Source organism: Phoxinus phoxinus, assembly GCF_949152265.1.
Source record: "Phoxinus phoxinus genome assembly, chromosome: 19".
NCBI lineage: Eukaryota > Metazoa > Chordata > Actinopteri > Cypriniformes > Leuciscidae > Phoxinus > Phoxinus phoxinus.
Genome location: NC_136894.1, coordinates 21186552 through 21211998, shown reverse-complemented (window position 1 = coordinate 21211998; position 25447 = coordinate 21186552). Strand labels below are relative to the sequence as shown.

Sequence of the window (25447 nt, the reverse complement as noted above, 5' to 3'; positions counted from 1 at the left end):
TCGCAAGGTTTATTAGGCAGCAGGTCACATGATTTGTAAATTTAGTGTCTATAAAATGAAGTAGGCTATATATGAAGTAAGCAAAATGTTTTTCGTCTACATGAATTGCACTTCAAAAGTTTGGGTGGGATTTTTGAGGTCTCTTATGCTCACCAAGGTTGCATTTATTTGATCAAAATACAGTAAAAACGGTAATATTGTGAAATATTATTACAATTTAAAATAACAAAATGTAATTTATTCATGTGATGGAAAAGCTGCCTTTACTCTAGTCTTCAGTGTCACATGAACCTGTAGAAATCATTCCTGATAAGGAATATTACTTATCAATGTTGCGCTGCTTAATATATTTTAATATTTTGCTGCTTAAAACGGAGCTATCGGTCACACTTTTTACTGAATTTTTTTTGTGTCCATTTATTGGGATAGGTGACAACTAGCTCTGATCTCCCTTAAATATGGAACACATATCAATCAATCAATCAATTCAATGTTATTGAATGAACCCAAAATTTAACAAATTTTCAATGAATTAAAGTTCTACAAACACATTTGAACACAATACTTACTTTTAAATTATTCATATGGATTTTTATTGGAGAACAACAATAGTATATTCAATTGCTAATTTAAAAAAAAAGCCAGGACAAGGAAACATTTAACACATCTCTAGACAAAAATGTATCGACCAGATCTGACATCATGGGGCAAGCCAAGAAATTCCCATGATTATTTTTGCTTGTAAAGAGTAATATAGTTATTTTAATGTTGTAGTTGTGTAACTAATTAACTTGTGGCTTGTCAAGTCTTCAACACACCTTTTCATGGTTAAGTGCAATCAGAAATTTCAAAAACAAGTACCGGTACTTGGAAATAAAAATGATACTTTCACTATAAGAATCCCAGTAATGTTGTTACCTCCAGGCAAAGCCTCCCATTTATGAAACACAATTTTATGAAAAACAGCTAAAACGTCTGCTTCTGCCAAAAGATATGAAACTTAAAGGAATAGTTCACTTTAAAATGGAAATATACTCACCCTCATGTTGTTTCAAACCTGTATGAATTTCTTTCCTCTTCTTGGGACCCAGAAACTGTTTGGTTACTGACATTCTTCTAAATATCTTCCTTTGTGTTCAGCAGAGGAAAGAAATTCATACAGGTTTGAAACAACTTAAGGGTGAGTATATGATGACAGAATTTTCATTTTAAAGTTAAAGGATAATTCCGGTATTTAACACCTTGAGTCTATATTGTAGTTTGTTTTGGATGAACAAGAGTGGTGGACAACATTTTTTTGACAATGGTTCCTCTCTCGAGTTTTTGACTATAAAAGAATTGGCCATGGACCCATTTAACATGGGAGTCAATGTGCATGTCCGAAAATGTCATTAAAACAACCTTTAACATTATTTTTCAAAACTGTGCAACTCACCGAGTGATTAGTGATGTTAGTTGATGTTCCAGAAACAAAAAGTGTTGCGAAATACAGTTTCTGTCGTGTTTTATTCGTCATTTTGTAAAATCCCATTGTTGAAAAAATAGTTCCACTATAGCAAAATAAACGGATTGGAATCATATATTGCGACGATATATTGTTTATAATCATCAACGAACACCACTAACCACTCGGTGAGTTTAACAGTTTTGTAAACGAACATTATTGGCTGTTTTAATGACATTTTCGGACATGCACATTGACTCCAATGTTAAATGGGTCCATGGCCAATTCTATTATAGTCAAAAACTCGAGAGAGGAACCATTGTCAAAAAAATGTTGTCCACCACTCTTGTTCATCCAAAACAAACTACAATATAGACTCAAGGTCTTAAATACCGGAATTATCCTTTAACTATTCCTTTAAGGCAAGTCTCTTGTAAGAATTGGCACAAAATGACACTTTCCAATAAAACGGTGTAAACCTTTATATTTTGACTCATTTTTTCAGTGATTTAACGCCAGAGAGCAACAGCAAAGCAGTAAAAAGCAAGAGATTATGTGCTGTTTTGAAACAGAATGACACTGATGTTCTGACACTACAGCATATTGGATGTTATCTTAAATACAATAATCAAGCATTACATAATTGAGAGGAACAATATTCTGATTAAAAACATTAATGATAATAGCAAATTACACTGAGCACCATAAAATAATTCATAAACAGAGCAGTAGTGCACCAAAAACATTGGTCCCAAAAGTAAGAGAGGCATTTGATAATATTTAACGTCTACTCTTTTTTTCTTTATAAAAGTTCATTCAAATAGTATAAAAGGCTACATTAAATAGAACATTTTTATGATAGCTGCAAAATAGTTTTAGTGCAAGTAAGCTTAGTGCATAAACAGCTCTCATAGTAAAATATTTTCATGACACCTACTTTCATCTGAAAAGAGATACATCCTCAGCCACATCATGAATTTATAAAGTGTAAGGCCGCACAAGAACGTAGTTATAGACAATCTCTAAAATTATTTTTTCTACTCTCCCAAATTAGCTTCTCTCAAATCTAATCTATCATTTTCCTCTTCCATTTCAAGACCACCACTGCTGACAGCCATCAAAGGTCAACAGTGCAAACCTGTTGTCCAAAGCACTGTCAGAAGATGTCATTCCTCTGCTTCTGTTGCCCCTCCCTCCTCCTCCATTGCCCCGTCCTCTCCCCCCATGGCTCCTCCCTCTTTGCCCCCCTCCTCTACCCTTGCTCGCTGCTGATCCTGCAGGACCTGTCAACGCCTCTAGCAGGATGGAATAGAGCTGCCAAGCAACAGAGTCCCCTGCAAGCAGAGACTCACACTGGTGACCCCCTCTTATGGCAGCCTCAAGACCATGCAGCAGAGTACCACTGAAAACCCTGAGAGAGAGAGAGAGAGAGAGAGAGAGAGAGAGAGAGAGAGAGAGAGAGAGAGAGAGAGAGAGAGAGAGAGAGAGAGAGAGAGAGAGAGAGAGAGAGAAAAAAAAAATCAATGTGATTTGTTTTAAGATATTACATACTATTATAACATTTCAGTAACACTATTCAATAAGACCTCAATGTGTTAAATAACAGTGAGCAATATATTTCACAGCATTTATTAACCTTTGTTAATGTTAATTAATCTAAATGTTCATTTCCATATTAGTTCACACTTCACAGTGCATTAAATAATGTTAATTGATACAACTTTTTAAATAAATGTATTAGTAAATTTGGAAATGAACATGACCTGAGGTTAATAAATGGTTTAGAAGGCTATTTTTTTATTGTTAGTTCATGTTAACTAATGTTAACAAATAAAAACCTTATTGAAAAGTGGTACCAACAAAACAAAACAATATAAAAGTAATATTGGAATGTTATTGTAAATACTATAAATGTACTATTATTACTTTATATTATATTATATGAGTTTATATGATTATATATATATATATATACACACATTGATGAGCTAAAACATTATGACCAGTCACAGGTTAAGTGAATAGTGTTGATCTTCTCCTAACAAGCCACATATTAAGGTTTGGGTAGATTAGGTGGTAAGTAAACAATCAGTTCTTGTAACCAATGTGTTGGATGTTGGAGAAATGTGCAGGAATAAAGATTTAACCGACTTTGATAAGGGCCAAATTGTTATGGCAAGGAAACTCCGTCCGAGTATATTTGAAACGGCAAGGCATTTTGGTTGGTCCTGGTCAGCAGTGGTGAGAATATGGCAACAGTGGACTGAGACGGGACAAGCCACAAACAGGCGACAGGGTGTTGGGCGCCCAAATCTCATCGATGTACGAGGCCAATGAAGGCGATCTCGTCTGGTCCGAGCCAACAGAAGATTTACTGTGGCGCAAGTCACAGAAAATTGTAATGATTGTTATGGGAGGAATGTGTCTCAACACACAGTGCATCACACACCACTACGTATGGGGCTGCGTAACCGCAGACCAATCAAAGTGCCTATGATGACCCCTGTCTACGGTCAAAAGCGCCTGCAATGTTTTTTCATCACGTGGACGGCCGTGTACGTGTGCTCCGTTTACCTAAGGAAGTTATTTACATTTATTAATTTAGCAGATGCTTTTATCCAAAGCGACTTACAATGAGAACAATAGAAGCAGTTAAACTAACAATAGGTCAACAATATGGAAGTGCTATGACCCTTCCCATTTTAATCTAACACAGTACGTGTACTTAAAAAAAAAAAAAAAAAAAAAAGATAATAGATATAGAATAGAAGATAAAGTGTTAGTATTAAAGGATCAAGTGCAGCTCTAGCTGCAGCATTTTGGATCAGTTGCAGAGGTTTGACAGTGCAAGCTGGAAGAGCTGCCAGGAGAGCATTACAATAGTCCAGTCTGGACAGAACAAGTGCTTGGACAAGGAGTTGTGTAGCATGCTCTGATCGGACGGGCCTGATTCTCTTAATGCTATATAAGGCAAATCTGCAGGACCAGGCAGTTCTAGCAATGTGGTCTGTTAAGTTCAATTGATCATCAATTACAACTCCAAGGTCCTGGCTGACCTTGATGGAGTTATGGATGACAAACCTAGCTGAATGGAGAAGTTGTGATTAAGTGTTGGGTTGGCCGGGACCACAAGCAACTCTGTCTTCGCAAGGTTTAGTTGAAGGTGGTGGTCCTTCATCCAGCCAGAAATGTCTGTCAGGCAGGCTGAGATGCGAGCAGCAACCATCGGATCATCAGGCTGGAATGAGAGGTAGAGTTGTGTGTCATCAGCGTAGCAGTGGTAGGGAAAGCCATGTTTCTGAATCACAGATCCTAGTGATGTCATGTAGATGGAGAAGAGAAGTGGTCCAAGCACTGAGCCCTGAGGCACCCCAGTAGCTAGATGTTGGGTCTTAGACACCTCACCCCTTCACAACACCCTAAAGTACCTACCTGAGAGGTAAGCGATGCCCTTCGTTTTTAGGATTGACAGGAGGATCTGGTGGTTAACAGTGTCAAAGGCAGCAGACAGATCCATCAGGATGAGAACTGAGGATTTGGAAGCTGCTCTTGCCAGTCTCAGAGCTTCAATTACCGAGAGCAGGACAGTTTGAGTTGAGTGTCCGCTTTTGAAATCAGACTGGTTGTTGTCCAGGAGGTTGTTCTGTGTAAGAAAGGAAGAGATCTGTGATCTGTGTAAGAAAGGAAGTGATGGCACCAGGATGCACTGAGACGATGACAAGCCGGTAGAGGGAGCGTGATGCTCTGGGAAATATTCTGCTGGGAAACCCTAGGTCTGGCCATTCATGTGGACGTAAATTTGACACGTGCCACCTACCTAAACATTGATGTAGAACAGGTACCCTTTCAAGACAAAGGTGTTCCCTGGTGGAAGTTGCCTCTTTTAGCAGGATAATGCAGCCTGCCACACTGCACACATTGTTCAGGAATGGTTTGAGGAACATGATGAAGAGTTAAAGGTGTTGCCCTGGCCTCAAAATTCACCAGATCTCAATCCAATTGAGAATCTGTGGGTTGTGCTAAACCAAAAAGTTTTATCCACAGCGTCTCAACCTCGCAACCTACAGAACTTAGGATCTGCTGCTGATATTGTGGTGTCTGATACCACATGACATCTTTCAGAGATCTTGTGGAGTCCATGACTCGGCGGGTCAGTGCTGTTTTGGCAAGTGGAGGACCAACAGCATATTAGGCAGGTGGTCATAATGTGTTGGCTCATTGGCGTAAATATATATTTACAGTATATATGTGATTACATACAATTACGTTACATACAAATATGATTAAAAAAAACTGTATTTTTCACCTCAATATTGTACTCTTTTTACTGTAAATCTGATGAATAAAGAAGATGATGATTTAATCAAAACAGCAAAGATGAGAACTACAAAATGTTTCAGTGGGATAATTTTATGGCCAAACCATACCAGGAGCATTGAGGTTCAGGTAGTGGGAAACATAGTAACTGGTTCAGGACTATCGCCACCCACATGCAGGACTGCCATTGGCTGAGCAAATGGGTCACACCCATATCTAGACCCCTCCTTTGTCCTGGAATGACCCTCAGCTGAGATAATCGCTGACATACAGAAGCAGAAGCTTTGCTGCCATACAGTGGGTCTGCAAGATAGAGAGAGCAAAACAATATGGCTCAAGGTGATTAACGCTTTAAAACTAAACTTGTCAAGTTGTTAAAGGGGTCATGACATGTTTTTTTTTATTTTATTATTATGTTCCCTTAGGTGCAATTATAGTATTACTATAGGTTTTTTTTACAAAAAACTTTTAAAATGTAGTGATTTATGACCTTTTCCCACCCTGTTTCTCATCCTCTGATTCAAACAGTCTGTTTTGGGGGTGTTTCCCCTTTAAGATTTCAGTTTTAACGCCCACTGTTATGATTGGCTAACGTCAGTGCCTATGCATCAATTATTAACGCCCCCAGCCAGAACATTTGCGGATTCGGCATAACTGTTTAATAGCGGGTGATGCATGCGAAGCGATGGCTCTTGCGATGATAAAACCTTATATGTTTGAGCCGGAATCAGAGGAAAATTAACCATCACCACAACAACGAAGACTGGATCAGCCCCATGTCCACATGGAACGTGAAACTATTTTGAATTAATAAAAAAATTGTAACCTGAGACACTTGAAAACGGATTATTGTTGCATAATTATCCTATAGCTTAATTTGCTAACAGTTTAACATTATTTAACTAATTTCAATGATAGGGTGTACCACGGACAAAAATGCATGCACAGGCCATCTTTGAAGATGCAGCATTGATAAAGGGAACATTTTTAATTTTCTATCACATGTAGGCCTACTAGAAAAGCGACATATTTTCAAGATTCTCTTATACAAATGTGTTTATATTAGCCAGTGATAAAAAGTACGTTTGCGTCGTCGTTGTTGAGCCCAGAATAGTCGGCACGGACTTATCTTTGAGCAATAGTTGTCTGGCAAAGCCAGCATCATATTGGGATTTTTTCTCCAAACAGTCATCCTTAAAATGTATAGAACAAACGCTTAAATTAACACTGCCGTGACTGGGACGTTCGCAAAAAATAAAGTGCATCCATTTTTCCCTGACGTCTGGATCTTCCGGCAGCGTATTCAAAGATGTTGTTTGTCCACAGCCAGGAACAGCACATCTGCGTGGCATCGTAATTTTACTGTACACAGACCCACTCGCTGTCCGTCGACTGAACGCTTGTGAGGCACGCTGCGCGACGATACGAAATGAGCGTAGTTGCCTTGCGCTTAAAGCGTAGTTGTCTTGTGCCGGAGGCGGTCATATGCAAACGCTGGTACGTCACTTCGCACCGTGACGTCACTTCTTACCATGGATCCAGAACGAGCTGTATTTAGAGCTTGATTAAATAAATGATTCGTTTATAATGGGGAGGACGTCTTAACCTATGAAACTTGCAGGACGTTTTAATGGTACAAAGACCTCTTATATACCAAAAGATCAAGGCAAATTTGGTTTCTCATGTCATGACCCCTTTAAGCAAGTAAAATTAATTAACATTAATATAACTGACATGACAATGTATTTTTGGTCTCAAACCATACATCTGAGACAGATGTTGAGTATAAAAAATTTTCACCATTAGGATGGGCCCTTCTCCAGCTGAGTTCTCCATACACCATTCCCAGCAATATGGCCTGAAATAGAGGGTGACTGGGCTTTGGTTTACAGTTATTCATCCAGAAATACGTCACACACACTGGAAGGCAGAGGTGAGGGGGTAACGGCTGTAAAATGTGGTCCATCACACCCAGTGTTCCCAACAACACCTGCAGCTTCACTTGTGCAGATGCCTAAAATAAAAAAAACAAATTGGAGATTAGACAATTTGAGGAGCGTTTATGCAGACAAACATTTACATGCAGAAAATGTTTCTCACCTTGTCAATAGTGATAAGATTCAGCTGTGACACAGAGTTGGGTCGGTCAACCTCCACTGTGTTTTTCTTCAGATTCAGTTCATGTCTGTCATACTCATCAACACATGGGGTGTCACACTGTTGTCTTCCTTTACCCTGACATTGTCTGTTTAGGTCTCCTCTTCCCCTTCCTCTTCCTCTCTGGGTGACTGCCTGTGGCGTTTGACTGCCCTGTCTTGCCTTTTCAAGCAGCAGGCTGTAGATGGTCTTTCGGATAATCAATGAGGTTGTATGACTGCTAGGCAGGTTACTATTCTCCACTTGCGCAACCAGCAGAACCTTCTGGAGTACAAGCACATCCAAGACAAAAGAGGACAGCTTACCTGATGCAACCATCCTTAAAAGCCACTCGGGCTGAGAAACCAGTGCCGCTGGGAGCCCCATGGCATCTGGAAGTGCAGGTTGAGGACTTGAGAAGTATTGAGCCAAACTGCTATTATGAGGAAGCTGGTAGTCCTGCATTCCTGTAGAGAGCTGTGTACGCAAGTTTCCTTTCTGTTGTCCACCCAAAATCTCCAGAACTTCCTCCAGAGCATCTACTGGGCTGGTAAACTGAGACAGCCAGAGCAAAAAGCCACCGATTCGAGGACTGGAACTGCGTCCGGTCTTCCGACCAGATGGTACTCTTTCAAGCTCCACGCGGCTGAAAAAAATCTCGGTTATTTTGCCAGGTGTGTAGTCGTTCCCAGTGACGACAGCAAATAGAGGGAGGAGATGCTTATTCATGTGGCTGAAATGCGAGCAGAAGCGGTTCACGGTGTAACGCTGGGCAGGGATGTAGCGTTCTGTGGCTTTACCACTAACGTTATTCCATTGGAAGAATGAAAATGGTAGGTAGCCACCTATCAGGTCGAATATGTAGAAGTCACTGTCATTGGTCAGAACTGGACATCCCCAGTGTTTGGCAAGAGAGGCTATCTCAAAATCAGCTTCGGAAAAGCATTGCACTAAGGGCACGCCAAGCTCGCCAAGGACCTGTTTGAAGACTTCACAGACAAGCAGAGGGAGAACGCAACCGCGAGATCCTCTGGAAAGAGAGTGAGCCTCTCGGATCTTGCTTTGGGTTCGTTCCTGCAGCGTTTTGAACTTCTTGTCCGTCTGGTCCATTCCGCCATCTATCACGACGAACGGCTGCACACTGCATTCAAAAAGTGCTGCAAAAAACTGTCGAACCAACTCCGCAAACATGTCGTAGTCTCCACCCCGTGCTTGATCCAATCCAGAGTTGAAATACAATCGAAAATACAAGCTACACCCATCAATCACAAGGCGACAGTCTCGCAGTCTCATATCGGTGAAGAATTGACTATTTCCTTCCACAAAACTGGTAAGTCCATGAACCCCCATGATGTCACAGAAATGCTGCAAGTGAAACAAAAAGTGAACAATTAACAGGGTTGTTAGCCAAGCGACATTTTAAAACAAACTACACAATATAATGCTTGTTTTGCTGAAATGTAATGAATAACAAAATGGGACAGTTAATTTTAATGTATTTCCTCATTACTGAAGGATCTATGGATTCTTAATATTAACCAGTGTATGTAGACCATACATCTGTCTTGGTTTTTTGACTAATTTATTCTTCATCCTTGTTAATCATAATAAATGAATAATTTCTATTATATTACTTAAAATTTTACTTATTTTCCTTGCTCTAGTAGTGTTTTTAATACTGTTTAATCTTATGGTTATGTGGGTTTTAAAGGATATTTGTCTTCACGATTATAGATAAGAGAATATCCATTTCAAGGTTTTTAACTCCACACTTCACATGATGATGTTGTGAAGCAGGAAATTTCCACATATTTTGCTTTGGCATAAGAACACTTGTTGGATTGTTGCTGGATAAACGAAATCTAGGCTGTGTAAGGATGAAGTTCAGACAAAGTCTGAGCATTAAAACATACGCCACTAAGAATATTCAGTAAAACCCTGTTAATTTTTAATCATCAACCCTTTGTCTCCTGCTTCATACTTTTCATAGCTTTCTCTGTCAACCCTTTAGGCTTTTGTTAACTATATTTTGGCATCAGACAAAATAGTTATCTTTTGAAGGTATTTTGTAAAAATATTGGATCTAATATTTCTTATGTGGAGATTGGATCCAACATTTTTGGCATAGTTGGCAGGATGTTGGCATAATCTAACGCCACTGGTAATCACTTGATTATGTGTGACCTACTTCACTCACAACATTGCTGACTTTGTAATGTTTGCTTTCGCCTACATTGCCTAATTTTGCAGAATGCAGACATATATTGCATAGCCTAATTTACCTGAATTCCACCTAACATAAAACATATAACAGAAATAAAAAGTCACAGCCTATAAATTAGGTAAACATGGTTCATAGCCAAGTCATAATTTCATAAAAATACAGTGTATACTAAATAATTCCTTTGGTAGATCAATAAACTCCTGGATTTCAATAAATGTGCATTTACATTGTAAGACAATATATTGTACTTATTCTGTAATTCGGACATTTTTAGTTTCATCATCTATTAAGTTGATTTTATGTCTCTAATTCACTGTTACGTTAATACTTCAAACCAAGAAGGTTTTATGTGTGCTTTTTTTCACATAACATTCTTAGTCTTGTAAATTAATATTAATAGTGTGTATTTGGAGGCGCTTTAAAGGCAAATATATATTTATGTTAATGGATAATTTTTCATTTGACTGTGACGTGCGACTGCATTGTCTTTCTGCACAAGTTTAAAATAAACAAACAATGGTGCTGTCTATTTTATAAAACAAGCACCAGTGCAACATCTCATTAGCGCATGAGTATTTTTTCAGTATTGGTGTTTAATCAAATATCTTTTACTTGTCATACTCACCAGTGGTGCTCTATCACGCCGTGTTTACTTCCTGTAAGATCCGTTTCGTGGTTTCTTTTTTTGGGGGGGCGGGATAGCGCATTAGCGCCATCTATTGCAATGGATATCAATGGCTGGCAGAAAGAGGGCACTGTTTTACCCCTGGTTTACTCAGCGCTCTGCAATATCAAAAATACTTATAAAAGTTACAATTAAACATCGAAAAAAGCTTTTATTTGTAATTATTTTAACCTTAAAATAGAAAAGGTTAACAGTCCTGCAAACCTGTCAAGTAATTGAATAGGCCTATGTCAACCATGACATTTATTTTTTATTTTCAGAGACGATTATCAGTGAAAAAAACGGTCAATTTCAGTCTGTTCGTCACTCAAAGCTATTGTCTTTAGACTTTAGAAGATGTAGATTATTTGTCAACTAGACGTAGGCTACTTTTACGTGTATTAAAGTATACGTTTTGTTACTTTTCTGTCCTCCAACATCCTCTTTCAATGTATGAAGATGCCAAGATCATTGTGTTTCACAGAATAAAGAAAATGGCTTGGCATTGGCAACACGGTTCTATATAGGCTAGAGAACAGAGAAGAGTAGCCTTCTCTGTCTGACCAAGTCATTCAGTATGTAAAAAAAAAAAATGCCATCAGAGCTTTCCAGTTGTCGTGAATGCAGACAGCCATCAATATCTACTTCTGTGGCCATATTGGCATTCCTTTTTATTTTTGTGCCAATGTCTACATGGCCGAGCTTTTGCCATCTACTCAATGTGCTTCATTTGCCAATGAGGTTCACACATAGCCATTTCGTCCATTATAGTGAACTGAGTGTTTCCATATAGGCCTTTGCTGCAGATGTTTTGGTTTGAAGAGAAGCTAGTTCCTCTTCACTGAATACAGAATCTCTTACGTTGCTGCTGCATCTCCTCATCGAGGATGGGTAAGGCAAGGCAACCCCATTAAGTCGAATGTCTCTCTGACATAATTGTATGCCTTAGCTGAATAGAATTGTGAGTGCGAAAGAGCTGGGTTGTATTATGAAAGAGCGCTTTTCTTTCTCTTCAGGATTTGTGCACATCAGGACAGTTTTCAAGCATACATGCTCCATTCTCTGTCGTTCTGATTTTTTTTTTTTGTGCTTCTGTTATTTTTTATGGTATTTTCTGATTGTTCTAAGCAATTTTCAAGTGAGGCTCTTTGGATTTCCAAAGCTGTAGCTGTGCTCATGTTTTTGGAGCATGATTGTGGTGACTTTTGTGTGGTGTCAAACGTGTCCTCACTGCAAGACGACTGTCCTTGGTTTCCCTTAACACAGAGGCCTTTCTGTGGTTTTTTTCAAAAACAAGTTTTTTGTTTTTAGGAATTATTTTCTCGTTCTATGTTATATGCTACTTCTCTTACACTCTCTGTCTAAGGTGAATGACACCAAAGAGGCAACCCTGCTCTCTTAGAATTCCAGATAAAAGGCCAAATTGTAATTGACACAGACATTGAAAAAATAAAAAATAAATAAACTGTATTTAAAATTACTTTCATCCGCAGAATGCAAAGAGAAAATTGTTGGTAATTTCCATGCAGTGGATGGGTAGGCTATTGGCTTTTATGAAGCGTCAAACCAGATTGCAAAAGAGGCCCGTTCAACTTGTACCACATTTTAAAACTTCCGCAGCCATTGTGGGATATGAGACTGAAATATAAATAATTTTTCACTTTGAAAAGCAAGTATGTGGACATCATGACATTTGGTCATGAGACTAGCTAGTAAACATCACTGGTTACAAACAAACTGAGATGTGTTTTTTCCCCCTTCCATTTATCATTCACTTTTGTTATGGCAAAAAACTGTATGAATACCATTTAAAATGTTGTATTTTGTGTTACACAAAAAGAGACCATCTAAAAGTTTTCGTTGGTGTCACTATTGGACCCTTTTTTGTCGAGACTTAACTCTTGCCTCGTAGAAGAAAAAACAACAAATTTGCACATAAATGACTAAAGTCACATCCTTTGATGAACTTTAGGCTGCACAACGGGTCCTCTTTGAGCGTGTGGAGCCCTCTGCCGGTAGGGAATAGAAATATGGCCCTGCAAACACTTCAATTTAGAATGCAATGAATCCAGTCATTGCAGATCAGTGGTTGGCACGGCATGGGGTGAATAAACAATGATTAATTTTTTTCTTCAGATAAACTAATACTGTATATCTTTAGAACAAGTTAAACAGAAAATAACATGCTTTGATAAATCACAAGATAAAAAGTCATGATTATGAAAAAAGGCAAAATGATGAGATACTAAGTATTAATTATGATCTAAAAACAGGAAATTATTTCAGAAAAAGTAGAAATTTCAACATACTAAATCATAACTGAGACGGTCGAAACTTAACCATAAATATGACTCCAAAAAGTCAATTATACATACATTTTATCTCATAATTTGGCTTTATCTCATAAGACTATGACATATGATTTAACAAAGCATGCTTTTTTCTTGTGTGGCAGGAAGTAAATACGCATCAAGCTAAAGTAGTTCTCATGTGTTTATTCCTTTTATTACGTCTGCATTGAGAACATCATGTCCGTTTCGATTAGAACTTCCATTTACTTTAATCTTGTGTTTTGTTGTATTCTCCTACAAAATGATGTCTTTATTCACCAACACTACCCCCTAATGCAGCAGTAGACCTGTCTAAATCACACACACACACTCTTTAATCACTCTTTCTTTAACATAATGCGCACACACACACACGCACATCATTTGGAAATGAAAAGCATACTTCTTGTGTTGAGCTCACAAAGGAGGAGGAAAGACAAAGGTAACGTCTAGAGAGCATGTAACAGATTTTAAATGCTATGATTAATCGGCAGTATGCATACATCTCCACGGGATACATACAACACAACATACTGTATGAATAAAGTAACTAAGTCACAGAAAATGATCACAACGAGGGTAATATGTAGTGCATTAATAAGGAGTTCAATAACTAAGAGCTTTCAAATGGGGTTTGCCCTACGTTGTCGTCACCTCTTGATCGGAAAAAAATGGTTAGAGCTCGAGATGTACTGATTGAACTAAAACGCAATATGACAGACTGACAAAGTTAGCAGGAGAAAAGCTTTAGACAGGTCCAAAAAAATTAACAAACAACAGAGAAACAGACACCATTTGTTCTTTTTGGGGGTAACAGCAGTCAGTTCAAACAGCATCTGTAACCGGGGGCAGGCTGGTGAAGAAGACTTGAAATTATGCATGAGGAAGGACCAGAGATGCTCAATAGGGAAACTGGGCTGTTATTGGGCAAATGAGTGAGGGTTTGAGGGAAGATTATAAATAATAGGCTCTGTGGTTTCATGTAAGGCTCCAGAGGGTTCAGGGTAAGGGCATAGGATGTAAGACACACGGTGCTCATGGTTAGATAAGTGGGGAGGACAGGGTCGTGGTGTTGTTTTTATATTAGAGCAGGAAAAACGGCTGGACAAATAATGCGCTATGATAACGGAGAGGACGAGTATAAGGAAAGAGGAAGTGTGGGAGAATCCTGAGCTGTAGAGGCTGTCGTCGGGGTGGCTGGTTTGCAGGACAGCGTGTGAAAAGTGGTTTGCTCGGTGCCTGAGTGCTGCTGAGGTGGCTGAGGGGTCCTCGGGGAGAGCTCCAGGCTGCCCACAGAGATGCCTGAGTCCGTGCTTTGGCTGCGGCCGCTGGCGGTGCACGGGTCCTCGTCAGGCTCCGCCTCTTCCTCCTCCTGCAGCCACTGAAGTTCTGACTCCTGCAAGGGGAACGACCGGCGTTCCCATGGCAGCACAGCCTGCAAACAAGAGAGGATGATGATTCATTGAGGTTTTCAAAACCCTGGGTTTATTAAATGCATTCATATTCTAGTACAATGTAAAGAATATTAAACAAATATATCTTTCAAGAATCCCAAACAGCCCCCAAAAGCAGACTTGGGGATTTTATGATACACAGAGAGAAAATAGCTTTTTTTTTTTTTTTTTTTTAAATAAAGAATGTTCTTCCAGCTAAATAATTGCCATGGTTCCAGCAAAAATTAAGTTTAATAGAACATAAAGTCCTCTTCCACACACATGCACACACACACACACACACGCACGCAAACACACACACACACCTGCTGTTCTTCCTCAGCCTGGCTGAAGGGATCCTCCGCTCCAGTACAGAAGGGGCTGCGTGGCGAGACGTCTCCTTCTGCAAAATGTGCAAAATGACTCTGCCTGGAGTCTGGAGAGCCAGGTGTCTGCTCATATCCCCTGGAGCTCTTCCCATCCCCATGGTAGGAGGAAGAAGATCTGAGGGAGGAAGTCAAGCAGAGAGTGAAATTTCAAGCAGTGACTGCAGCGTCCTGCAGTTTCACATGCTATACTTAAACTAAAACTGCTTTAAAACTAGTTTTATGGCCACATATTAATTGAGAGATTACATGGCTTATGTGTAAGCTTCAGCAACAAACCGTATTTTCTACATATGCCAATTTTAACCTACATCCATGATGTGGTTCAGTGAGTGGCTCATTGGTTCATGTAGGTTGTCTACTGTGGCGATATGGAAGAAATCCATATCAGCTAGTCATTCTTTTAATGGGCGGAAACCAATGAGGAAAGTGAATATAAAAGAGAGCAAGAAACGGAAGAGGAGGAGCAAAGAAAAACAAACTAAACGAACGTGGAGTTTATCGGAGTGGGACACACGCTACCTGAAGGCTGTCGTTGCTATTGTTTGCTGGAGTCTCTGTGCATGCGCTGACTGGGTGCGATCGCCGAAGTGACGGAGGAATTGAACTCTGCATGGTTCGTCTGCCTGGTGCAACACAAGCCAGCCTGGTTCGCCTGCCTCAGGTACTAGTGTTTATGTCCATCATCTTTTAACCTCACGCCAAGTCTCCAAACTCTTTCCCCGGCCCTGGATTTGCGGCCGCTATACAGACTGCTTCACGCAGCCGACACACACCCACACACGCTCATTACGCACACACGCTCATTACGCACACACGCATACTCCAAACACATGTTTGGATTATTTATTTTTCTTTGTGTTTTTTTAAATATTTTATTTACATTTTCTTTTGGTTGAAATTGAACTTGAAATACTGAGTCTGAAAAAATAACGAACTTAAGGACATTATCAATCAAGGATCGACTCTCATGAATGGTTTTTGTTTATTTGTTTGGGAAATCTTGAACGGAACTTGAACTGCGCACGCAACCTCCTTACTGTCTGTTTTCATTCATTTTTTGTGTCATTTGTCATGTGAGGCAAAAGAAACAAATACAAACTCTGTGTGAAAATTGAACTGTCTAAATTTTGTTTGGCTAAATGTTTTCTTAAAATATATATTTTTTTGATCTAAAATCCTTCAATCTTTGAATGCGTGTCATTTAAGCCTTATTCTACGTTAGTGTGGGTATTGGAAGGAATTTAGTTGTGTAACAGTGGTTTTGAGCTATTTTCTGGGAATTTGAATTTCTTTACATATTTTTTTTACTTGACAAGTTTTGACTTGTCTGGCGCCCGAACAATTTAAATTTAAAATGTGCTAGTCAAATTTGATTTGGGACAGCCACCGTTACACTACAAACTGGAAGGTTGGTGGTTTTATCCCCGGTTCCACCTGACCTGACCAAGTGTCAAGGTGTCCATGAGCAAGACACCTAACCCCACCTGCTCCCGACTAGCTGGATGGCGCCTTGCATGGCTGACACCGCCGTCGGTGTATGAATGAGTGAATGAATGAGTGAATGTGAGACAATATGTAAAGCGCTTTGGTGGCCATGGGTCTGTTAAAGCGTTATATAAATGCAGTCCATTTACCATTTTACAATTTATTTGCTAACTACACAAATTTAAATAATTTATTAACTTAGAGTTCTAATACACTAGCATTGAGAAGTTTTGAAGTACGATGTTTTGAAAAGAAAATTATTTTATCAAAAGACAGTAAAAACAGTAATATTGTGAAATATTATTACAATTTAAAATAGCCATTTTCTGTTTTAGCCATTATTTTATTATTTTTAAATATAATTAAATTCTTTCTGTTTTAATATATTTTTAATATAATTTATTTCTGTGATGGCAAAGCTGAATTTTCAGCATCATTACTCCAGTCTTCAGTGTCATATGATCTTTTAGAAATCATTCTAAGCTAATTTGCTGCTCAAGAAACATTTCTTATTATTATCAATGTTGAAAACAGCTGTGCTGCTTAACATGTGGGTAGAACCGTGATGCATTTTTTTCAGGATTAATAGAAAGTTTTTGAAATAAACATTTGAAATATAAATCTTTTGTAACATTATGAAAGTCTTCACGGTAGTGTTAACTAATCAATTTAATACATCCTTGCTGAATAAAAGTATTGATTTATTTTTTGCTTTTATGTTCATTTTTTCATAAATTTTTTAACTTACATCATCCTTATGAGACCTGTGGGCGACGTTATGTTGGTAAAAGTTAACTGATTGACAAACCAGCTCTAACTTTTTTATTTCATTTTATTTTTTAAATGATTTTGACAGAGACACCAGTTTAAACATTCTCCATCACATATGCTTTTCTTTCACACAAATTATTCTGACCTGCCCCGGCGACGCCTGCGAGCCCAACTCCCCCAGCGACTCCTCTCTCGGCTCTCACACACTGCGTGGCGGCTCAGAAACAGAGATTCAGAGAGATCCTCCACCTATAGTTGCATTGTAAACAAGTATGCAGTGATCACTTTGAATAGTCGAGAAAACCAAGAGGCAAAATACCAAGTGTCTTCATGAGAAAGATTGTAAAGAAAACTTGAAAAGTATACACACCTCTTCCTCCTCCTCCTCATTGTCCAGTCCTTCCCCATTGGGCTGGTGCAGTATGTTATTGTAATTCAACGACAGGGCATGTGGCCCCTCCTGGTATTTAGAGACCCCTGAGAGAGAGTCCAGCTCTCTCCAGCTAAACACAAGACATAGTTACAAATTTTTCATCAGAAACCAAAATACTTAACAATAGTGCTATACTAATATATCAGCCAACATTTTAAGATGATCAACATCAGCTATAAAAATCTGCTGGCTTGGCCAATTACAGGGTTCGTACAGATACTGTAAAATGAAATTCCAGGACTTTTCAAGCACTACTTTTTTGGTTTTCAAGAACTGAGATCTCACTTATCAAACAATATCTTTATTATCTTTTAAATTCTAAGAAACGTAAATAAATTTTTTTTTTTTTACAAATAATAAAGTGCAGCAGATGCAATGACGGTGGAAACTTTCATCATTGAAAGGATACTATGACAAATATATCGCTTTCCTTATTCAAACTTTATTTGATTTATTTCCATGAACATATGATTGACCCAAAGAAAGAAAGCTGTATCATATACGTAGATATTTATTATGAGCAATAAATATCACGCTCATAACCATGCAAATATATTATCTATATTAGACAGGCTGTAGCATTAATTTTGTGTGAAAAGATTGTTTTATCAATAAAATTACACACTAATTTTATAAATATATTGTCTTTCAATAATTCAAGCACTTTTCAAGTACCCTTTCTTAAATATAGCTGTTGTCAAGGGTTTTCCAGGACTTAATTTCAAAAAGTAAAATTCAAGCACTTTAAACGAACCCTGCAATTAACAGACACAACAGTTCCCAATTCTCTCACATACCAAATCTACTAGCAGCCACAATTTCCCATTTTCAGAAATGTATTAGTGGTCTCAATATACTGTATTACATATAATATATATATATATATATATATATATATCAGCAATCCTGCTGTCTGCTCATGTTATCAGTATCAGCCACTGAAAACCCATGTCAGTATGCTAGTAAGTTCTTTTCTTTCTTTAAGCTTCCTGGATCTAGTTTGGAATGTACCTTTACTACTTTATGAAAGATGGGACACAAGGAAACAGTGGACACTAGGCACAGTGTTTGAATAATTGATGGGAAATACTTGAAACCAAAGCTACTTTGCACAATGGCTATCTGACAGAAGGACCACAACTCAAAGCTAAATGATGTAATCACTAATTCTTGTTGTGTGAATATGTACATGTAAGTACATATTCTCTGTGCTGGTTTTGGAGGTCTGGATCTGTACCTTGGTGTGATAATTTCCTTGTATTGCAATTTCTGTACTCGTGCTCCTAGTCCAGCCAGGCCCAAAGGCATTACCAGGTTGTCGATGTCAAACGAGCTTTCCGCTCTCCTCCTTCGCAAAGGCTGAGGAACAAGAGAGATTTAAGAAGCTAATAGAGAATATTAAGCTATTGACAATTGAACTTTTTTAGCCTGATTTACCTGAGCAGGTGTGTCTGTCGCTGGGGGTGTTGCCGGCAAGATTGGCAAATCTGGAGCTCGTGGATGAAGATAGTTTGGAATAATAACACCTCTCTGGCTTCTGCACCCGGAACCACCTACAAAAGCAATTTTGTTAATTTGAAACTTGAAAACAGTAAGACTTTATTTTTTAAAGAAGTCTCTTATCGTCACCAAGGCTGCATTTATAAGACCAAATAATACAGGAAATGCACTATTGTTGTGAAAATTATTACAATTTAAACCAACTGATTTCTATCATAAAATATTTTAAAATGTAATGTATTCTTGTGATGGCAAAGCTGAGTCTTCAGTGTCACATGATCCTTCAGAAATCATTCTAATATACCAATTTGCTCCTCAACAAATAGTTGTCCTCAATATGTTTGTGGAAACTTTTTCAGAATTATTTGATGAACAAAGTTTAAAAGAACAACATTAATTTGTAATATATATATTTTTTAAACTAAAAAAAAAAAAACATGAAGTCTTTAATGTCACTTTTCATCAATTTAATGGAACAGTAATGTACTATACATTGTATGCGTGTGTTTATAAGTGTAAATATATATATAAATATATATTTCACCTACCAGGTGTGTTAAATAAAGGAGGCAGTGCATTAGGCGGACGGGGACAAACTAGTCGCCTCCTCACTCTCCCAACTCGTCCCTGGCCCCGCCTACCCGGCCAAGAGGACGCTGATGACATGTCTGTCCACTGCAGTGAATTATGAGAATGGTGCCCGGCCAGCGGGCGTATCCCACAATGCAGTGTGAGGGGTGAATCTGCAATGGAGGAAATTCAAAGCATGAAGCCATTTCATCCACAGTGGCCCCAAAAAGTATAAGTACACTTAATTCTCATTTACAAATATATATATGTCATTGCATTTGATAACAAAATATCAAACAAACCAAAATTCACCGCTTTTGAATAAAATAATCGGTATGCTGTTCAAAATTAAGACACTTCTTGGTTGTCAAACGCTACTGGAACACGTTCAATCATTGTCTTGATGGAACCAGACCAGACATGTGTGATTCATTTTTATGAAGTCAGTTATTCTTAACCACTAAAATACAACATGATTGCTAAAAGTATTTCCAAACAGACAGAATAATTATGTTACAGAAAAGTAACATTAGTTGAGAAAATTCCTAGCATCACTTATTTGCAGATTCTACTTGATTGGATCATTTTTTGTCTATTTAATAAATAAAATAATATAAAATAATTTATAAAAAATAATGCAAATAATATTAACAATAAGGTCTTATTTATTAATCTTTGTTAATGTTAGTTAATACAAATCTAGCTGTTCGTTGTTTGTTCATGCTACTTCACAGTGCTAACTAATGTTAACATATACAACATTTGATTTTAATAAAGAGTGTTAAGTATTAGTAAATGTTGAAATTAACATTAACTAAGATTAATAAATGCTGGAGAAGAATAGTTAATTCTCAGTTCATGTTAACTAATGTAAACGAAGGAAACCTTATTGTAAACTGTTACCATATATATATATATATATATATATATATATATATATATATATATATATATATATATATATATATATATTAATTGATAAAACTCTAATCTGTTTTAAGGGTCACTGTGATGTGAAAGCCACATCTGAGGATTACTTTCAAGGACATCAAATTGACATTTAAAATCTTGTTCAGTTTGTACTGTTGAAGTACAAGCTAAATATAGATAGCATAAATTAGATAAATTATATGCAAATTGGGTTCTGTGCTTATAAAATAATAATAATGAGATAAAAGAGATAATATATGGATCTCACCTGATGGCATTGAGAGGACAGGGTGAACGGACATATCGAGCAAAGTCTGACGCATCCACAGACCCTTCTCCTTGTCTGATGGGGAGCGAGGAGGAGCACCACCACATAACACACACACAGTTTGGGGTTCACACCAACACTGTAACGAAACCGCCTGAGAGGGACACACAAATGCAAGAATTCGGTTTTATTATTATCCTCAATGCATAATATAAAATGGAGAGCAGCCGATAAAATGAGTTACTTTGCATAACAGAAAGCTAGTAGCAAGGGCAACTCTGAGACGGTCTTCACCTTTGACCCCAGCGCTGCGCAATCTTCCAGGCGAATGAGTCTGTGCCGCCGTTGCCTGAGTAACGGTCGAACCCGTGCAGCAGAAGAGGGTGGACAGGGCACTGTTTGCGGGGAGGTGGGGTCTTCTGACTGCCACTTCCTGTTAGAATCACCAGCAGAGGACAACCTTGGGGGTTGCACAACGGTACATAAATGTCAAATCCAAAAATCTATCAGTGTGTTTTATGCAAGTTAAAAGGTCTACTGACTTGCAGTTGTTGTGTGATGTGGGGGAGGAATTTGATGCTCTGAGTGGTGTGTCAGGCACAGAGTAAGTGGACCGCACCTGGATGAAACATTAAAAGCAAAGATGAACACTCAAAAAAATGTATTTTTAATTAATTAAAATAAGCTAAAGTAACACGGGTTTTAACATTTTGTTACAACTTAATTTGTGTTCAATCAACCTAATATATTTAAAACTGAAGCTTACTTAATTCATTTGTGTGAAAACTACATGAATCATTTCTGGGCAGTGGATCTGTAGTTCCCAGCATGCTTTGCAAGGGACTGCATTAGGAGGGTGAATTTAGGGATTAAAGTGTTATTTTATGTTTTCAGTAAATAGAAAGAACATGTTGTTAGTTAATGTTTGAGTTTAATGTTCATTTATATTAGAAACTAAGAGGACTTTCCTTTTGTGGTTACCATTATGCAGAAGAGTGGTGACTGTGTGTTGTGGGCACTCAGAATACAATATGCATTAAAACCTCACACTTATATCTACACAAGTAATATTTATTGTTACTATGTAAATAGTGGTTTCATTTAATTGAACAAGCATTTCACTTTCATTGGAAGTAACTGTAGAGTCAAGTTAGATAAAATGACCAAACTTAATAGTCTAAATGATATTAAGTTCATACAACAAATCATGTCAAAGTAAAATGTAAATTTAATGTCACAATAACCCCAAAACACATGAATACCTTTCCTTGTCGAAGATGCGTGTAAAGCTCCGTCAGCGCACGGATCCGATACTCCAGTTCTGATACTTGAGTCTGAAGCCACACCCACCTGCTGCCAAGCCACGCCCTCCTCTCCGCCCACTGCCATTCTTTGCCAGTGACACTGAAAGAGGAGAAAATAAATAGAGTACCGGTATATGCATAATATATGATGTAATGTGTATAAAACATTTAGATATTACATATACTTATCTGGCAAATGCTTTTATCCCAAACGACTTACACTGAATTCAACACTAACTATTTTTCTCCTTATTGTGATTGAAGAACATTTAATAATCAGAAAATCATTTTTTTTAAATCTAAAAATAACTCTGTCTGTGCAATGGTAAGGTTCCATGGTTAAGGTTCTTCATGGAACCATAAATGCCAATCAACAACCTTTATTTAACAGTGAAGGTATACGTATTATCAGTTCATGTGATCGAAGCCATGACCTTGGCGTTTCAAGCTGTATGCTCTACTGTTTGAGCTAAAGGAATGCAAAAAAGCTCTTGCTGAATTGAGGATGAACTATCTTCTGACCCATTTTATTCTCGACAGCCCAGAGAGAGAAAGGGCTTTGTAGCCTTTTAATGTGGCGGCCATGAATCAACTGCCAGTACAGCATTTATATTGTACAGTACAGTGGTGATTCAAAAGCAACAGCAACATACAATGACTCATCTTGAAGCTTTTTGTACATACGTGTAGGTGTACATGCATGTATATACAAGAAGGCAGAGTGTTTGAAATAGATAGTAAATGGTCTTTTTTACAGGGATAGTCTACCCCCCCCCCCCCCCCCCTCCCACATTTCCATCATCATTTACTCACCCACATGTCATTCCAAACCCGTATGACTTCATTTCTTCTTCTGAGCACAAAAAAGGATACTTTGAGGAATGTCGGTAACCAAATGGGTTTGGTTCCTATTGACTTCCACTGAAAAATACACTGGAAGTCAATGGGAATTGGGAACTGAAACTGTTACAGGTTTAGATTACACATGAGGGTGGGTAAATGATGACAGCATTTTAATTTCTGGGTGGACGGACTATCCCAGGACTTTAACCCTGGCTATTTTATTCCATCACCCTTGGCTTTTGTTTTTCTTTTCTTTTTTTATCTTTGGCATATCATAATGAAGCACTGCTGACTCCTTTCACAAATTAAAAGCTCAGGGTTAAGTGATATTAACCTGGGGCTAAGCATAATGTGGAAGGCTTACATTGATTTGATTGACAGGGGTCTAAAGCGACGACATCCGCTCTCCAATCCCTCATCTTCCTCACTGTCACTGTCACCTCCAGAGCTGCTGGCCGTGTGGTCCGAGTCCAGAGCACTCTCAGCAGTCCGGAGGACCTCGCTGCAGCTCCGTGCCAGCCTGCTCAGCTCAGTTGAGTTTCTGGACACGGCACTGGGCCTCCTGGGGCAGCTCAACCCCGTGCTCCTGTATAGGCCGGACAGTTGCTGTGTGACATGCCTCTCCACCTGCTTCACCTGCACGGCCTGCAGGCGTCTCCAGAGGTGTTCCGTACGACCCTCCAGCTCAGCCTGCCTGCGTTCGGCTTCACCCCTCACTGCCTCTATCTGCTCTGTGCTGGGGCCCTCAGTCCCCTCAGCATCAATGCCCACACCTGTACCGTCACTTTTCGGTGGCTCTGGCTCTGTCCCGTTAGGAGGCCCACTATCAGCCTGAGAAGAACTGATAGAGAGGGCACACATGGGCTTTTTTACGCAGTCACGTAGGTCATACTCGGGGGCTTGGGGGGAGGGTTGCGGTGGGAGGCTATTGTGAGGGGCACCGTTTCCGCTGACCCCGTTGTTATGGTTGGCAGAGCTGGCAAGAAAGGAGCGCACCCTGTACAGTCTGACGCGCCCCTTCGCCGTCCTGGATGTGGGCAGCCGGGCATTTTCATCAGGCGGGCACGCTGCAAAATTCATTTTTTGTGCCCCGGTAGTGTTCTCGCACTGGATGCGACGTAAGGATGTGCGCTTGAAAGTCTCGGCAGTGCTCGCGGAGCCCTTCACGTGAGCTTCACCATTGGAACCAACGCGGGCCGCGGCGACCGAGCTGCCGCAGTACGTGCCCGAGAAACACACCCTCTTGGAAACTCGGGTGAAACTGCATCCCCGGCGCTTAATGACCGCGGGGTCGGAATTCCCGTGACCACACCTTGCAGCGGCCGTCATCATCGCGCGTTCGGTCTCGGCGTGCGCCGTGTGTCCTCGTCGGGCTCTCGCGGTGCGCACCGGCGGCAGTCTCACGCTCGGTCTGCGCTCGTCCCTCCGTATGGTAGCGCTCATGAAACATCGCAAACCAGCTCCTTCGTGATCAATATTAATGCTGTTATTATCCTCGCCCGCTCCAGCGCTTTGTCTACGAAAACGCCCGCGTCCTCCACCGTATTCCCCCGATTCCGCGCATTCGTCTCCCACCCGTGTGATATCAGCAGCGCCGTTCGTAAAAAATCCGTCCTCGTTCATTATCTGGGCCGGATCCGTAACAACTGAGGTAGCATCGTCCCATTCGCGGAACGCCTGGGCCTCTGCTACGCTGCTCTCCCTGTCTGAGCTCCGCACTGGGGCAGCGCTGGTGGCTGTAGCCGCAGCGGCCGAGCTTCCGTCAACGCTTACGGGCTCACCGCAGCCTCCTCCCCCGCAGCAGCGGCTGGCGCTATGCGGACACCCGGCCCCGCAACTCTCCACTCCAGGCCCGACAGCACTAGCGCTCATTTTATTCCGATTGCAGTAATAATACATCGCTGTGTCGTTGGCATGGCCGGGTGTGAAGCGACGACATACAACGAAGCTCCGTTTACGTAGTTTTTCGTTTTCGAAAGGAAGACGGGCTTCTCTTTTCACCCGTCTTGCTTTTCCCTGCACTGTTGGCTGTCTCCAACACTCCCTACTCGCACTGAGCATGCGCCATTCACTGGCCCAACCTTCAGTAAAGAATTAGGGGTAAATTAAATACCTCAAATACTATAGTTCCCTGCATTCTCTTTTTTACCACACGCTATGGGCTGATCTTTATTGCGTGCAGTATTTAAAATAATTACATATTTTAAAATGTACAAGGTTTAATATATTAAACTTGTATTTAAAAGAAGAGGACGCAATCTCACGCGTGAGGCTGTTTTGAAAAAGTAATGTTTAAGGATATTTTGTCATTCTTAACAATGAGGACAAAAATGAAAAACTGTCCAAAAATGTTCATGGCCATATTATTAATTTAATTCTACTTTGAGTACTAGTTAATGGCCATTA

The 25447-nt window shown here is 39.4% G+C and overlaps 2 protein-coding genes across 3 annotated transcripts; both read right to left on the bottom strand.

The window, feature by feature from the left end:
* Positions 1-1849: 1849 nt before the first annotated feature.
* On the bottom strand, positions 1850-10896 carry aste1b (asteroid homolog 1b). 2 transcript variants are annotated; one of them, XM_079590035.1, is made up of 6 exons: positions 10747-10896; positions 7862-9262; positions 7562-7775; positions 5872-6064; positions 5751-5779; positions 1850-2855 (listed from the first exon to the last, which is right to left on the bottom strand). In XM_079590035.1, coding segments are annotated over exons 2-5 (1794 nt in total). In that variant the 5' UTR covers positions 9248-9262; positions 10747-10896; the 3' UTR covers positions 1850-2855; positions 5751-5778. The 2 variants fall into 2 exon arrangements, with proteins under 2 accessions (XP_079446161.1, XP_079446160.1); XM_079590034.1 differs by lacking the exon at positions 5751-5779 and having other exon boundaries at positions 1878-2855.
* Positions 10897-13264: 2368 nt separating this feature from the next.
* On the bottom strand, positions 13265-25193 carry LOC306987077 (uncharacterized protein). Its single transcript, XM_079591057.1, has 12 exons — positions 23406-25193; positions 22157-22298; positions 21437-21513; positions 21189-21354; positions 20895-21048; positions 19675-19869; positions 19064-19179; positions 18864-18985; positions 17564-17696; positions 17339-17442; positions 14875-15052; positions 13265-14550 (listed from the first exon to the last, which is right to left on the bottom strand). Exons 1-12 carry the CDS (start codon positions 25100-25102, stop codon positions 14233-14235), a joined length of 3402 nt encoding a protein of 1133 aa, XP_079447183.1. The 5' UTR covers positions 25103-25193; the 3' UTR covers positions 13265-14232.
* Between the last annotated feature and the right edge of the window lie 254 nt (positions 25194-25447).